This window comes from Dermacentor silvarum, chromosome 10 (assembly GCF_013339745.2).
Source record: "Dermacentor silvarum isolate Dsil-2018 chromosome 10, BIME_Dsil_1.4, whole genome shotgun sequence".
Taxonomy (NCBI): Eukaryota; Metazoa; Arthropoda; class Arachnida; order Ixodida; family Ixodidae; genus Dermacentor; species Dermacentor silvarum.
In genome coordinates, this window is record NC_051163.1 from 3,332,901 (window position 1) to 3,349,247 (window position 16,347).

A 16,347-nucleotide genomic window follows, 5' to 3' on the forward strand; every position below is an offset into this window, starting at 1 on the left:
AATATGTTTATTCATGCCTGACGGAACAAGGTATCTTGATACTTGTGCGTAAAGAGACTGAGCAACAGGATAGAAAATGATGAAGTGTTTTGTTTCCGGTTGTAAATCTGGGTATGGCTAAGGACGCGAGAATTTTTCGCTCTTCACAGTGCCATCTGATCTACAGCTACTGCACCAGTGGCGACAAAAAATTCCAGCAAGTAAGTGAGTGCTTAAAGCAATGGACAAATAAGTGGACACTTCGAGAAGCACCTTATTTTTATTACGTACTTCAGCAAACACAAATGTGATGTCCTAATAGATGTGAAGAAAGTGCCTCGACTTCGAACGGGAGCCGTTCCTTCAATTTTTGAGGGAAGCCTGGTGCACAGCTCAATGGTGCTGAATGCCAGGAGGAACCAGAAGACACCGATGCGGAAGGACGGGAGGAGCTCAATTTGTCAATGACTACACACAGTGTAGGCGCTTTCCTTATCCAGACACGTGCCGCAATGAAAATTCTCAGCTTTGCCTTTGAGAATATTCCCCCAGTTATGGAGACAGATAATCTCAGCTTCCCTTGTGAAATTCATAAGCAGGAAACACAAGCAGGAATTATGCATTACAATGTTTTAATAAGAATGCTACATCTGGTTAGCTCAGATGGTAGAGCGGCTGCCCCGGGAAAGGAGGTGGTCCCGAGTTCGAGTCCCCGACCAGGACGAATTTTCTTCAACTGCGAGGCTTTTCTCTCGAGGAACCCTCCTTTGTAGCAATTGCTACGATTGGGTGGATGTGTCACTTTCCCTTTAATTACTTCTCTCCACCTAGCGGATTTCTGCTGAACTATTACGTCAATTAAGTGACTCGTGAAGAATCACAAAAGTCACCACCTTATCTGCCTCACTTGCTAAGATGACCCAAAAAAAGGTGGTTGCCAGAAATGTAATATCAAGCTAAGCTTATCATAAAATACCGCCAAATAATTTTAACTTTGCAAGAAAATGCACATGTGAACCACAAAAGCAGTGAGCTTATCTGAGCTGCTACAAAATCCCAAAAGTTTGTAGTCTCTAAAAGAGACATGCACGGTAGCAGTGAGCACGAACAGCGAAGCAAAACTAAGCCATATTCTGTGGCCTACTGTGTTCTTACCGCTGGCTGAGCCGCTTGAGGAAGGCAAAGTGGGCATTGCGGAGGTCATCAACAGACTGTGCCTCTTTGTTGAGCACGGCACGTAGCTCTGCAAGCGATGCCTGCATGACTTGACTGCCCACGTACGACTGGACCATGTGCACAAAATGTAGCATCTCGTGCCTGCACCACCAGGGAGTATATTTCAGAAAAGATCACAGAACATGTGAGGAAACTGTTGTATACATTAAAGAAACTTTGGAAGATCTATGTAAACCCTCAGTGGGCATCTTTTAAGAACAGCACCAGCTGAGATTGTACACCAAATGGCCTGCATTGATTTCCAAATGCAATATTTAGCTGATGATGGGGTCTTCACAGGGGTCACGTGAGTCTCAATAAACTTGCATGAAGATTGTTAGACACATCCATCGACTGCTGCGGTGTCTGCCTGCTCTACTCATGTCAACTTTAGTAATTAAAAGCTTCAGGATATTGTCACACACACCTCAGGTCTTTCGCTAGTGAAATACTAGCGAAAGACGTGAGGTGTGTGTGACAATATCCTGAAGACAATATATACGGAAGGACTACTTAGTCCCTGCACAGCTTCCTCTTGATATGTCAGCTTGTGTTAAAAAAAAGTTACAGTTCTGCGTGACAGGCGAAGCATTGATTACGATAGCAAATTATTAGACAGCTATACGAAGTAAAATTAGTAGTTTTATCAGCTGCATAAACTGCTGTATACATTTGCTTCGTAACTAAATTAAGAAGCACATTGTCAAGCATGCACAGGCAAGGACGAACATATCTCACTCGACAACCGCAGACACTCACTGTCAGAACGCTGATGTGATGAAGAGCGGCAGCAGTGGCGAGTGAATTCCCCCTTGCTTCAACGCGAACTAGGCTCGCGAGAACACAGCGCACACAAAGCCATCAGCTAACTCCGGTCGGCTAGCCTTCGAACACAATGCAGATTGCCTACCAAGACAGGACGCGCTCGGCCGCCACAGCTGGAGTAGAAGAGGAGATGCGTACTTATTTGGGCCCCTCCTAGCGCGCGCAACTCCTCGCTCCCCCCGCTTGCATGCGTGAGAAGACACCGCTGCATCAAGCCACCATCCTTCTCAGCTCATCCTAACAAGCCTTCGCTCGCACCTACAGCATATGGCACACTTAGGACTTTATGTGGGACATCGCGGCGACGAAGACAGTGGAAATTCACCTGGAGTGCCCATATAATTGCTATCGCAATAAAATTGAAACTATTGTCGACAAGCTGAGATCGTCATGGGCCGTTTTTACTAGGTGTGTGCGAGTACTCGAATATCACCGAATAGAATGGAATATGTACTATTTGATGTTTCAAATGTTCGATATATCCCCTTCAGTCACAAATTATGATCGATCGTTTATAAATGTATGAAATTTACATAATTTTATGCCAAGCTGCTGCAGAGTCCACTAAGAGAAAGTCAAGGTGGTAGAATGACTCTTTCTGCATTTTATGATGAGTCACCATAATTACAGAGTGATTAAGTATCTAATTATTGTGCACTCAGTAATGATACATTTCTTCATGAAAAAGGATTGAATCAGGAGTACATGTTACTTGCACAAGTTAATTATTGGTTGCAAGCACTACTTGAAAGAAAAAAAAAATTATTTCGCAGCTACCAAAACGTCCCACATTACACCTCCCTTCAAACACTGTACAGTGGCATCTCATTGATACGGTTCTGCATAATACGTTTTTTCCCATGAAGATTGCATCAACGAGATTCCACTGTAGTGCCTTCTCCAAAGCGACCTTCGGTAGCGATAGATTTCTCTCAGAAGTAAAATGTAGGTACTTGAGGTAAGCAGAACATTCAATTTTTATTAAGCTTAATTTTGGTTGTCTATTCCTTGCCACAACTGCACAGAAATCCCAAAAATAAGTCACGTCCACACTAATAAGTGCAGCGGTGAGCGCAAAACCTTTTTTTGAACACATGCAGCAAAGTATGCAGGACCCTATATTAGAGGTGCAATAAATGCCCCTTTGATTGTTTGCACAACTGTGTCGTCGTTCCTTTGTTCCAAGAGCACGTGTGAGACCCCACAAGTTTAAAACCCTTCATAGAAGGAGATTGCATGGCCAGATCATCTCCATATGAATTACGTGACCCATCACAAAGATGAATGTGTGACAACCACTTGCACTGATGCACCTCCTGCCTGCAGGATGTAACGCAGGTTTTTCGTAAGTCTCAGCGCTGACTTCCTCAGCACAAAACATTGCCCTAGCAGTCTGCTGTCCACATTTGCGTACTCTCCTTTGATAGTATCACAAGCAGACGCACTCTCTCAAGGATTCGCGTAACGTTGAAGTAGTGCTCCCTGTTTTACCAGAGCTCTATTCGTTACAAACCGGTGGAGGTGTTGCTGGCTATTGATCTTAGTGCCTCTCACATGCATGAAACCTTGCAATTTCAATGCTTAAAAAAATAAAAAATATAAAATAAAATAAATGGTAAGTCAAATGAAAGAAAACCAAATCTTTACTCACTTACCTCATCAGCTGAAGTTGCCTGAATTCCAGTGATGAGTCTGGCTTCCTGGGGAGTGCTAAGGAAGTACAACAATGTGCTTTTTACTTCAATGTTAGGTTACTAACACCAACAACCAGCATGTTGACAGAGACATTGCTGCGGCTTAAGTGCAGGCTGAGCAAAACATTGTCACATGGCCTTTCATACAACGAACCAGCAGCCATTTGTCACCATGTTTGCCGTCCATGTTCAATGTTTGCCGTTCGCGGCCACCGTTCGATGGCAGTTTTGCTTGCAAATGACGACATTTCTTTGCCATAGAGAGGGTGAGACCGGGACCCATCTGTGCGGCAGCCTCACCACTGCTGATAGCTCGACGGCGCCGATATCGTCGCTAGGCCTTCGGTTCACTTCAAAGCTAAATCGGACAGTGCTTCGGAATGAATCACCAATGCTCACAAGCCGCAATATTTTCTTACCGTTGTTGTCGCTCTTCGCAATAATCGTACACAAAATTTGATTACCTTGCAGTGTTGGTGCTATTAACTTAAGAAAAAAAAATCGCAAATATGGCACAATGGTCATTAATGCTCAACTTAGATTTTTTTTTGCTCCACGTTTATAAAAGTCATAATTTCCCAAATTTCTGATAGCCTTGCCACATATTAGGTAAGCAAGTGTGCTAAATAAAATTGCTGACAATGACATCAAATGCTATCCAAAAATGAGTCTCTGAAAATGCAATACAGTATAGACCACTTATAACGTAACCGCTTATAGTGCAGGACCGGATATAGTGCGGTCTTTTCAGACTCCCGTTAATTTTCCCATAGCACTCTATGTATACACGTATCACTTATAGTGCAGTTGCAGGAAACGAAATACCGGTTACAGTGCGGCTGCCTGGGAGTACAGAAGTCAGCGGAGACTGCGAACGCTCCCCTCAAACGGCCGCCCCAAGGAGTGCTCGAGGAAGAAAGAGAGACGAAGTGGAGGAGAAGGGCACGTGGTGCGAACGAACAGCCAGTGAGGCTGAAACCGGAATCTTGAGTGCGAGTCGTGAAATATCATGGCAGGCACTTCCAGCGAGGGCCATGAAACTGCCAAGGCCGGCGTAGCTCGCTTCACGATAACGGCAGTAAACGAAACTTCAGGGAGTGGGCGGCGCCGGCACGGCACGGGGAAGGGCGCATGCAGAGACCGTGAAATGTGAGGGAGGACGACAGCAGGGAAGCGGATTTCGCCTCGGCAACTCCGCCGCTTTGGAGGCTCCCCTCGCCCTTCCTCGTACCTCCCTCACTTTAGACTGTCACCGGGCGCGCCCGCCGCCGTAAGGGTACACTGCCGTAAGGAGGGTACACGCCGTAAGGAGAAAGAAGGGTACACTGCCATTCTCTACGCGTGGCTACGGTAGCGTGGCTGAGACGTCGGCACGTACACGCATGTTCCGGCGCAACGCAGAATCGGCGACCTTGCCGTTTGAGAGAGGGTGAAATTTCCGCCACGTTTTCTTTCTTTCTTTTTTTTTTGTTCGCGCGCGACATTGAGGGGTCTCTCCTAAGCTATGGCAGTGCCGGCGCAATGGCGGTCTGAGGCGTCGCCGCGTGATTTGGTTCGAATTAACGAGATTTGACTGTAAATTGAATGCAAACATTCTAGCCGCATTCCTCGACTGTCGCATACGCGTGGCGGCTCGGTGCAGATGTTTTGCATATGTGCGGGCCTTGAAAATTGTTGCTTTGGTTATAGTGCGGTACCGATTATAGTGCGGATATTCGCGACTCCGGCGACTTACGTTATAAGCGGTCTACACTGTATTTTGAAAATCAATTAAAAAAGGCCGTCTTCGATTTGCTTTAACCTCTCCAGCATTAAAGACATTTTATTTATTTTTATTTGTACATACTGCAGCCCTATAGCAGGGCTATTGCAGGAGTGGGTTAATACAGGGGTGAACAAAATTAAGTGAAACTGAACAAAGAATCTTACAACATCAGCAAATTCAAATATTAGTACAACAGGTAAAGCACTGGAAAATCATTTTCTTCAATACAGACAGCAGCGAAACACTGAAATATAGACGCAAAGCATAAATCAAACGTAGCTCAAGCAGTTACACACGCTGGTTTTCATAAAGAGCACTTTCAAATTCGCTTATCGGGAGTGAACGAAGACAGCCAGGTAGGGAATTCCATACCTCTATAGTGTGGGGAAAGAAGCTGTCCTTGAAAGTATAGTATTTGTACGAGCATAGAAAGGGAAACGATTCAGCTCATGGAAGTTACGTGTAGAAGAAGGCTTGGTGAAAGATAAGCAAACTCTGTTCGAAGTACGATAGAACGTGTTAATTATGTTGTGCAAAAATTTTAATTCTACGTCACGATGAATGGAAAGTAATGTTAGGTTCAGAGAAGGGAGGGCAGATGATGGTGAAAAATAGCGGTCATACCTGCATGTGTCCTGACTCAATCTGTAAAAACATGCTGCATTATTTTCGTGAGATTGGAGTAATAAAGCCAGAAAAGTGGCCAAACTTATGTTAGCGCCCTAACCACAGAAATGAGCGAGCATGTAAAGTTAAACCTATATATAACAAATTGACAAATTGCTGAAATATCGTTATATGCAGGTTCGGCACGAAAATTCGAAAAAGAAACGCTTACCATATTTACTCGATTCTAACGCGCACCCGTTTTAGGATTGTAACGTGCACCCAGCCTTCAGAAACAGTGTCCAAGAGGGCCATTTTGTCCTCAAGAGTCAATATCTTACGTTTCTTCGTCGAAGCACTCATCCTTGGAATGTCACACCAGGTACTGGATGCGTGGACGCGTGTTGTTTCGCACAAGCGCGCGGTGTCATAAACAAAGAGCGAGCGACACAATGGCGTCGTAGCATCGTATAGTGTCACCTAGTGTCAGGTTAGTGAAGTGAAGCGCAGAGACTTGCGCAGTAATCAAAGAGTGGCGCTGCCAGCGTGTTGAAAAAAAAAAAAGTTTTTTTTTCTTTCCCTTCGGCAACATCAACTGGAAAAGGAGAGTGCCGGCTTGGCGGGCTAGGCCAGCTGCAGCAAGCGGCGGGATCAGGTTTGAATGAAGGAAGGGGGAAAGGTCATGCCCGCGGCGGCAAGATCGCCGGGTCGAGGGGTGCAGGCCCGCCTCTCTCATGCTCGCACGCACACGTCCGCTCGCTCTCGCCTCAAAGTCGCTGTAAATTCGAGCGCGCGAAGCGCGACACCGCCGCTTCGCATTCAGTCGCGACGGAGAAAGTGCTTCCGGTTGCTGCTCGCGCAAAAATGACAAAATTTGGGGCGAAATCTCTAGGTTGTCGGCGGGGAGAATTCGTTATTTAGAGGGGGTCTCCCGCTGCCACTTCGTTACGTAGAGGCCTCAAATACATGTGCTTCTATGGAGTAATGGCGGGGAATAGAATAACTTCATTATACCCAGGAATTCCTTATATGGAGGTTCGTTATAAGCAGGTTTCTCTGTAGTTATAGTTGCTAGGGTCATTATTTTTAGGCCATAAACGGGTTCTGATGTGGCCAAGAAGCAACAAACTGATAGGAAAAAACGAAGCGTTACATTAAAGTGTGAATTTGTACACATGCGTATTTTAAGTGTCATAGTTTGTTTCCTGGCAAAAGGAGATATCTGAAAACTTCTAGAGGTGGACTCGAGTCGGGTTCACACATGGAACTGTTCATTCAGCCCAAACGTACATAGAGACGAGGCAGGCAGTAGACTGAGAAAAAGAGAGTGGGTCCAGGAAGAAGTACACAGGCACAATTGCCAGTGGGCATTGAAGCTTGTGGGGATGCACGACTCTCACACGTCCCCTGATGTTTTCCCCGCATAGCTCGCGTCTCCTGTATTCCGGCTTCTCCGCGTGGCTAAGCGCCGGCGGCGATCATAGTGATTGCAGCGCATTGCGAGATGGCACAAGGTCACGATGCTGTCGCCACCGAACAGTGGGGTGACTTGGGACCAAAAGGTCGTACGCGCTTCCTCTTTGGCTTGGAATCGGCAACCAACACGCATTCACGTTTCGCTCGTGCGCCGGACCGCTTCGCGGGACCGTCTCGCGAGGCTAGGAGCAGGACACCGGTATGGACAAGCACGGATCGTTTGAACATGCCACCGTTCGTGTGACCGTACATGTGAACGACTAGGCGATGGTGTCATAGCATGGGGCAAACATATTCGCTCGCTATCTGGTCGTGGTGAGGGACTTCCTTGATTTGTCACACGCCCATGTGAATGTTCTATGCGTAGTAATTCGGCTGGTATGCATTAGTGTATGAAAGGTGCAATAAATGCCGTTTTGACTGTTTGCACGACTGTGTTGTCGTTCCTTTGTCTTAAGAGCATGTGTGAGACACTACATCTGGCTGCCCAACGTGGACCTCTTGGGACATTGGACGATAAGTTTTGCTCGGTGCGAGACAACCTTTGTTTGAACCGAAGCGTATTCCTAGCATGGATTTTGATCACTAGCATCGGCGGCGTGCTTTCTTGAGCGAGGCGATGGTTGCTGTAACTGTTTGAACTTTTTGAACACTGTTTGAACTTTTCAACATGCTAAGCCTTTTCGCGAGTGTTTTGAAGTACACTCGTCGGTACAAAGCCACGTGGTCTGCATCCTGGGAAAGCGAGGCCTAGCGCCCGTGAAGCATTGGCAAGCCTGAAGCGAGTGAGTACGGAAGCCTCATGAGTGGTCCGAATTTTTAATGTAAATAGCTTCTTCTATCTCTTTGACTTCGGAAGTCGCGACTCAGGGAGCCGGGTGGTTGCGGGCCACGGGTGTCGCCACGGTCTGACAGCTATTGAGGCCTGCACTGGGCGCTCCGACACCGTCAACTCGGATGCTGTGTGCACCGAATGGGGTAGGACCACCTCACAGAGCTAACGTCCCCTCGCGGTTGCCTGTTCTTGCGCCCATTTGGTTTTTTTTTTTTGATGCCGGTTGTTGGCAGGGTAGCGACACATTAACCCTAAGGCTTTACAAAGCCGCCTGTTGCACATTGACGGACAGAACCTGGTGGACCGTGGTGTTGAGGTGTCGCACATTGTTTCCCTCATTAGTTCGCCTCGCACGAATTGAAATTACGCGTTCGACTCAAGAAAGTAAGCTTAGTTCACGTGAACTTAGCATCTGAAATGCGGCCCGAAATTTTGCTAGCCAAATTGAACATCGTACCACGTGGGCGATGCGCATGCAGAATTCCGCTCCCTTGCACTACTTTAGTGTTTATCGAGTGCGTTGAGTGTACGCAGCGTGAGCGGAGTCACCCCTGGTTTGTTGACACCTGCACATCGTCAGCGCTGCTGCCCCTGACTACAATCGAGCTACCCCAGGCGATGCAGATGCCTGTGGTCAGTTTGGCGAAGCGATTTCGGTGGCCGCCTGTGTCCGGCTCGCAACCCTCGGCGGCTGGAAAAAGAGCCGGCAGGGCGCTTCGGCGCCAGCGACGCTTGCTTGTGCCGACTTCTGTGTCGCCGTTTCTGGAGTCCTGGGCTGTAGTCGTGCCATCGAATCTGCAGAGGTGGTGCTGTGACCAACGGACGCCAGCGGTGAATCCGAGAGAATATGTCGGCTCGCATGTTGTGGATAATGTGTGGACATTTCCTCGGCGCGGCCACTGTCGCATGTACTTATTTTTGTTCGCTGACGCGCGCGTTGATAGACTGTGTGACATGTTTCGCTGGAGTATGTGTAGTGATTTAAGGTTGGGGGGATGTGGGGATGCGCGACTCTCACGCGTCCCCTGATGTTTTCCCCACATAGCTCGCGTCTCCTGTAATCCGGCTTCTCCGCGTGGCTAAGCGTTGGTCGTAGTGGTTGCGGCGCATTGCGAGAGATGGCACGAGTGTCGCGATGCTAACGGCACCGAACGGCAGGGTGATTTGGGAGCAAAAGGTCGAAGCCGCTTCCTCTTTGGCTTGGGATCAGCGACCAACACGCACGAACGCGTCGCACGTGCGCCGGCCCACGTTTTCCGTCCCACTCGACACACTGAGGGGAGGGGAGGGACAGGGGGCGGCGTTGTACTCTGGCATCAACTGCGTACTGCGTGGCTGCGTGGGCCGTGTGTTGAAAGCGATCTGCTTTGGGGGCAGAGTCTGGGCGTGCCGACGACTCATACTGTTGTGCGTGCTGTGTTTTTGCCGCTCAGTTTGCGTTGAAGCGATAGACAACACGAAGGTCACTTCGCTTGCTGTTGTTTGCTGCTGCGTTTACTCACACCAGCCTTTTGACAGTGAGTATCCGCAGTCACCGAGTGCTATGTGTTCATGTTTGCCTGTGTACGCTGACACCATGTTTGTTAATATAGTTAATAAGCGAATGTTTACAAGTTTATACGGATGATAAAACCAGTATCTTTACTTCGTATAGCTGTCTAATAATTTCCTATCGCAATTGATGCTTTGCCTTTTGGGCGAAACTGCGACTTTTTTTTAAAACATAAAAATTAAAATAAAATTGTGTGCAGTTCATCACTACTATTACTTCTCAATTTTTCCGATTTTCGGCTCACGTGTTTCAAGGCTCTCTCTCTCTCTCTTTTTTTGCAGTCCCGTAAAAAACATATCAGCGGGGTTCTACTGTACTATTGCTCTTTTAGAGACATGCCCTTACTTGAGCATTTTTGGTTAGCGTTTGACGTCACTCTCGGCAATTACACTTAGCGCACTTGTTAACCTAATATGTGGCAAGGCTCTGGGAAAATCTGAAAATTCTGACTTTTACACATGTGGAGCAAAATTAAAAGTTGAGCATTATTGAACAATGTGCCGTATATGCGATTATTTTTCTTAAGATAACAGCACCAACGCTGCTAGGTAATAACAAGAGCTACAATAGCCTCTTTCTGGAATCTCATCACATGCCCATTTTCACGCAATTCGCAATAACCAGTTCTGGCACAATGGAGAGTTAATTTTTTTGGCAAAGGCTAAATTTTCTTTCACGGAACTAACATTGGTGTAGTGGTCCCGGGGACTCGGACAGCAAAACAGATTTTTTTCGCCAAAATTAAAAGGGGTCAGAGGACAGGCACTGATGTTCTAACGGAGCACGCTCACCAGATGGCTTTAGACGGCTCCAGATATCTGAAAGCGCCCACAGGGCTCGCCTCAAGCTGAGGAGGAAGCGGAATATCTTGTTGTAGCGCAGCAGGCAAGCCCGGTTGATCACCATGCTGAGCGGCCACTCCACCTGAAGGCCACATGAAGATGCCCTGTTCATCACTTCTCAGCCTCAAATGACAGAGCGCATCACATGGTGAAAAGCCCAGCTCAAGTATAATTCGTTCTGTTGCATTTATGCGATAATGTATCGCAATCAGATGAAAAGGTTTTATGGTGATGTAGTCTATCAATGTTTCGGAGAAAACGTCCCAGCTAACATTTGCCAAGCTGTAAAAGAACACTGGCACAATATACGATTATGAAAGCATTGGCATGCAGCGTCTTCCACAATCAAAATAATATTTGTGCATTAATTACTTGGGTGATTAGCCAATATTAATTAAACAAGTCTTAATTTTTGCATTCAGGTTGTTACTTCCAAGGGCGAAGCTTGCTTCCTAAATCATCTCATTCAGCAGTTTTTTTTTGTAATTTGTGTTCTTTGTAATTATTTTTTCCTAGCTTTACTCGTAGCACGCAAAATAAGAAAAGTGCCACGTGTCTATGCACGTGCGCCCCATTACAACAGTTTTAGAGCTGTCGGGAGCCGTTATCTGTGCATGTGAGATGCCTGCCTTTTTTGTTCATTCAACATGCTTTTTTGTCAGTGCTCCATATTCATGCTCCAGCTTCTCAAGAACTGTTTTTGATGCCACCTGCGCTCTCGTTGAACTAAAGCACAGCCAATACTGCAGCAGTTCTCAAGGACACAAACTCCGTTTTCAGGCACCTCTTCTACACTAAAGCATCGAATGAGTTGTCTGCATTTTGTGTCTGCATCTTGGAACCTCATGCAAAGAGCTCATTACAAAACCTGTTGCACAGAGTCACAAGCATTTTTGCAATGTCGCTGCTGAAGGGTGGACCATTGGTCCTGGCACTGATGGTCTGCGAGCATCAACTGGGGCTTCATGTTGATGTTATCCAAGTATTCGTCGATTGTAATTCACAAATCTAAGTTCCTGCATCAGTTTACCAGTTAATCCAAACTTGCCATGATTAAAATATGTCTCTTCTTTCTTTGTTTCAGATTCGGTTTGCCACTCAATCGCTACCTGCTGTGGTTGAAAATATGACGGTTCTTCTGCCACTTTTTTTTGCATGTTATGCTGCAGTGTCCTTGTGTAAAAAGCACAATTCTTTTGAATGAAGGCATTCCTCCCACATTCAGAACGCAAGAGAGCGTTCTGACAACAACATTCTTGTGTGCTTCCATTGGCGAATGCGTGCCACCATCACACAAAATATTATCTCCTTCATTTTTTACACTACTTGGCAGCCAAGCTTGTTTCGAAGCTTCTTTATTAGTTGAGGAATAGAAAACAACATAAATCTAAAGAATGCTTGTTTCTAGAGAAAATTGCAATGATAGCCCTGCACACCCCCCATATAGCTTACCTTGTAGCTCATTGAAAGGCAGTTCAGGATGTTCTGACCTGTTTATGCAGAAAAAGAAAGGAAAGCAGGTGAGCCCCAAAGCTGCTTCTTTTGACCTGAAAAGACACTTGTCTCTTACTGTGCACGTGAACCCCCCTTTACCTTCTTTCTTTCAATCCCTTATGCAGGGTCTCCAATCCGTCTATTAACCTCCCTGCCTTTCTTTGTTCCTTTCTCTTCTTCTGATCCTCTCAAGAAGTTTAACATTCCAAAGCGAGACAGAGGCTCACAATTACGAACTGGTTATAGCTACTAGCAAGGCTAGTGAATACAGATACCACTCTTGCTGGGTACCATCTTTGTGCTGTTCCCCAATACACAGAATGTCCTTTTCAGTAATGAACACTTGTGGGAAATGAAGCTTATACAAGTGAAAAAATCAAGAGAGATGGTATTTAGTTCCCAGTGACAGTACCACTCAATATGCCAAGCTGTACCTCCCATTCCAATGCATTGCTCACTACCAAGTTGCACCATGGTGCACATTGCATTTGCCTATGGAGCACACTGCAGTGCGGCAACCAAGTCTGCATATAAGAAGCACGGAAGCTTGGGTGAGTTTCATGTTATTAAATTAGCATGAAAAAGACTTGTTGTCAGCCCTAAGTGTGTCTTCTTCCATGCTATGCTCATTTTATGCTATCAAATATGAATAATTCAGCGGGTCTGAAAAATTTACTTTGAAGAATTGGTTGGCTATGGATGGAACTTTCATGACCACATTTCTTTAAACCTGTGGTTTTCCTTGCACATTGAAAGCTACTATAATGGCGTATTTAGGGCATGACTATGGTAGCCACCAACAAACAGCCCCATCGTACCACAGCATTGCTGATGCCTGACAAAAACCATGATTATACCATATAGTGTAGCTTTTTTTAAAGTGACATAAAGTTGGTTATTAATGACAAATATGATTTCACCTCATAAGTTCAGAACAGCTGTGGAAAGAAAAATGCACAAAATCAGATAAAATAGTTTATCCAGTAAAATTCTGTTGCTCTTCCTGCAGCCATCCATATGTTTCAGATTGCCTAGCGATGAAATACATGGCTACCATTGTGTTTCTCACACTAGGCTCTTTGTGGCAATGAGAGTGAACATCAAAGCATACATGAGCAACAAATCGTCTACCATTAAAGAGTGAATAGTGCCAGTGGGAGACAAGAGAACAAGTTTAAGCTACTAAAATGTCAAGTATGTTGCACTACATACTGTTTCAAAAAAGTGTTGTCACTTGGACTGTGACTTCGAAAGAAACCAAATTTCTGGATTGCAAATGCAAAGCTCTTACCTGGAGGGATGACAAGAGGAATGCTGCATGCGTCAAGGCGCAGGTTTGCTGCCTCTGCGCTCTCTCCACGCAGAGATGAGCTCAAGGCTTGAGAGAGAATCCAGTTGAGCGTCCTTGGGTTGAGAAATTCTGCTGGTGAGCGCATGGGTGACTTGAGCTACATGAGATGGAAAGCAAAGCTCAATCAATTGTGCTTCTTTGCATACGCGACTTAGGTCATTGGCTGTGCCACCATCTCTTGTTGGATGCAGCCGGCGATCGGCAGACTAATCAATATATTCAAGGCACTATACCTATACTGCACCAAGAACTATGTAGTTTAGACTACTGTTCGTGACAAGTGGCAGGTTCAGTTTGTTCTCCGATCATGGCCACTGCAGCAGGGAGTTGTAGTTTCATGCTAAGCTGTCTTAACCACCAAGCCCCGGCAATGAGTGTAGGCAAATAGCAGACAGACATTCTTGGCCAATAAAATGTTGACTACTTCAGCTGCACAAACACAAGGAAACAAATGCAATTTCACTGCTTTGTAGTATGTACTTGTACTGCCCATATTGAGAAACATTAATCAAACCAAACTTGATGGCCATCTTGCTGTTTTCAGATTTGCATAAACTGAGGCAACATTTTATATTTGAATCCTATTCCTGAGCGAATCTGTTGGCAAGCCAGGTCTATACACTCACTGAGTTAATAATGCATTTTGTAAAATGACAAGTTGCTGAGGTATACTACTTCAAACATCAGGTTTGAAATTTCTGTTAACTTGCACTTCTACTTTCACCTAAGCATTAATTGGAGGTGCAAAAACATGCTAACCTGCATGACGATGTCACTATGCCCACACTGGAATGCGTAAACCACTTGCAAGAACATGTCCCCTGTCTCCTATGCTATGCTGGCATTAAACTCCACACAGTATGTTTGTGGCTACGACTACATTTGGTTGCTTCTGCCAGCATGCAGAAGTGCCCATGTACTCCCAGGTTCTCCGTGAACACAAATGGAGTGAGCCCAGCAACATCACTTTGGCGGCGAGGCTGGCAAGTCTGTGTATGTTGCCTCCGTCTCAGTTTCTCTTGCAAGTGTCGCTAAGTACATGCAAGGGTGACTGAAACTGCAGGGCAGTGCAAGATTACTTCGGAGCTGCACACATTAACTGGAGTGCTTGTGTGATTAATGTGAAGTGTGCCTACAGAGCTGCTGACCGATGTATAAAGGGCAAAGTGCAATATAGATATCCAACAAGTTTCACTAGTGAGAACTTTCTATAAACCAACCACAGTAGTAACAATGTTCACAACAAACCAGCAAGGGACTATTTAGCATCGCCCTTGGGATACATTTATATGCACACCTTGTGGCATATGGCATCGCACAGTGCTTGTCCAAACTCGCCATCTTGAAAGCAGAAGTAGTTGGTGAGTGCCTCCAGGTGGTCGTAAAGCCGCAGCTCAATCACAAGGTAGGACACGCACACCCGATTCAGCAGCTCCATCCTGCACAGCAGATCCCTGCTTGAAAACATGGCTCAGTGCAGCCCGTGCACACTCTCTCTACATGTGCAGACTTGCCCAACCTTAGAATTAAAAAAAAAAAAAAACCAGTACAGTGGAAGGCAAAAATTACTAAAATTCATTGAAGAAAAAGGAAACACTAAAAATTATTTGATTATTCAATATGTCTGCTGTTTATTAAGGATTCACAGACTTTGTTCTCTAGGGATACTATGAACAGGCCTTCTACTATACAGTATAAACCACTTATAATGTAACCGTTTATAGTGCAGAACTGGCTAAAACGCGGCCTTTTCCGACTCCCGTTTACCTTCCCATAGAATTCCATGTATACGCATACCGCTTACAGTGCAGCCGCGTGAGACAAAATACCGGTTATAATGAGGCTTCCGCGGGAAAATCTTGGTGACAAGGGCGGCAGCGAGCACGCTTCTCAACAAGGTGCGTGCTCCCGGCCGGCGTATGCATTATTCAATGCAATCAAACTCTCGTTAATTCAGACTTATTTGGCCGAACATCGGTTAATTCGGACTACTTTCAGAGCTCGGTGAGCAGGGAGCGCTGCAAATGTACGACGCAAAAGAGCAAGAACGGCGCTAACGTTCAACCGAAACGAAGCGGCGGAGTCCGCATTGCCACAGCCATCAGTTGAAATTGTACGTGAATGACAGCAACGCCGGAACGCTTTGAGCCTATTTGTGTCTTTAAAGCCTGTATTCTTGCGTTTACCGCTGCGCATAACACCGCATTGGCCGCGGGCTTTCGTAACTGCGTAGTCGTCATCCACGATCGCGTCGATAGCGGCCGCGGTTTTCTCCGCAGCGGTTGTGGCGAATAGTAGTTTTGTTTTTACTCGGTACGCGCGTCGACCGCGTGCCTAAAGAACTGCATAGTTGCCATCGATGATCGCATAGATAGCGACCACGGTTTCGACTGCAGTTGTTGCAGCGAATTAATTGATTCGTCCAGACTAGGTGCGTGCGTCGAGCGCGTGCCTTCAGCACCGTAAAGCCGCCGCTTATAATCGCGTCGATAGCAGTCACGGTTTTTTCCGCAGCAGTTGCGGCAAACAGTTGTTTCATTCAAAAGCTGTCATACTTGAAGAGCACCGGCTACATCGCGATTATGTTTTCGCCAGCTCACTGGCGCAAACGTAATTGCAACGTGCACGCGATAGTACAAAGCGTGTCTACATGCTTGGTCTACATGTTTTGCATACGTGCAGGGCTTGAAAATCGTTGTTTTGGTTATAGTGC

At 46.0% G+C, this 16,347-nt stretch overlaps 1 protein-coding gene across 3 annotated transcripts in view; it reads right to left on the bottom strand.

The window, feature by feature from the left end:
• The window catches only part of LOC119431233 (gamma-tubulin complex component 6), a 314,121-nt gene that overhangs the window by 39,129 nt on the left and 258,645 nt on the right, over positions 1 to 16,347 (bottom strand). For all 3 annotated transcript variants that reach the window (XM_037698710.2, XM_049657249.1, XM_037698709.2), the window contains exons 15-20: positions 14,932 to 15,073; positions 13,575 to 13,731; positions 12,242 to 12,279; positions 10,739 to 10,871; positions 3,675 to 3,729; positions 1,135 to 1,296 (exon numbers count right to left, since the gene is read on the bottom strand). In XM_037698710.2, the coding sequence (XP_037554638.1) occupies positions 1,135 to 1,296; positions 3,675 to 3,729; positions 10,739 to 10,871; positions 12,242 to 12,279; positions 13,575 to 13,731; positions 14,932 to 15,073 (687 nt within the window). The remainder of the gene's footprint in view (positions 1 to 1,134; positions 1,297 to 3,674; positions 3,730 to 10,738; positions 10,872 to 12,241; positions 12,280 to 13,574; positions 13,732 to 14,931; positions 15,074 to 16,347) is intronic.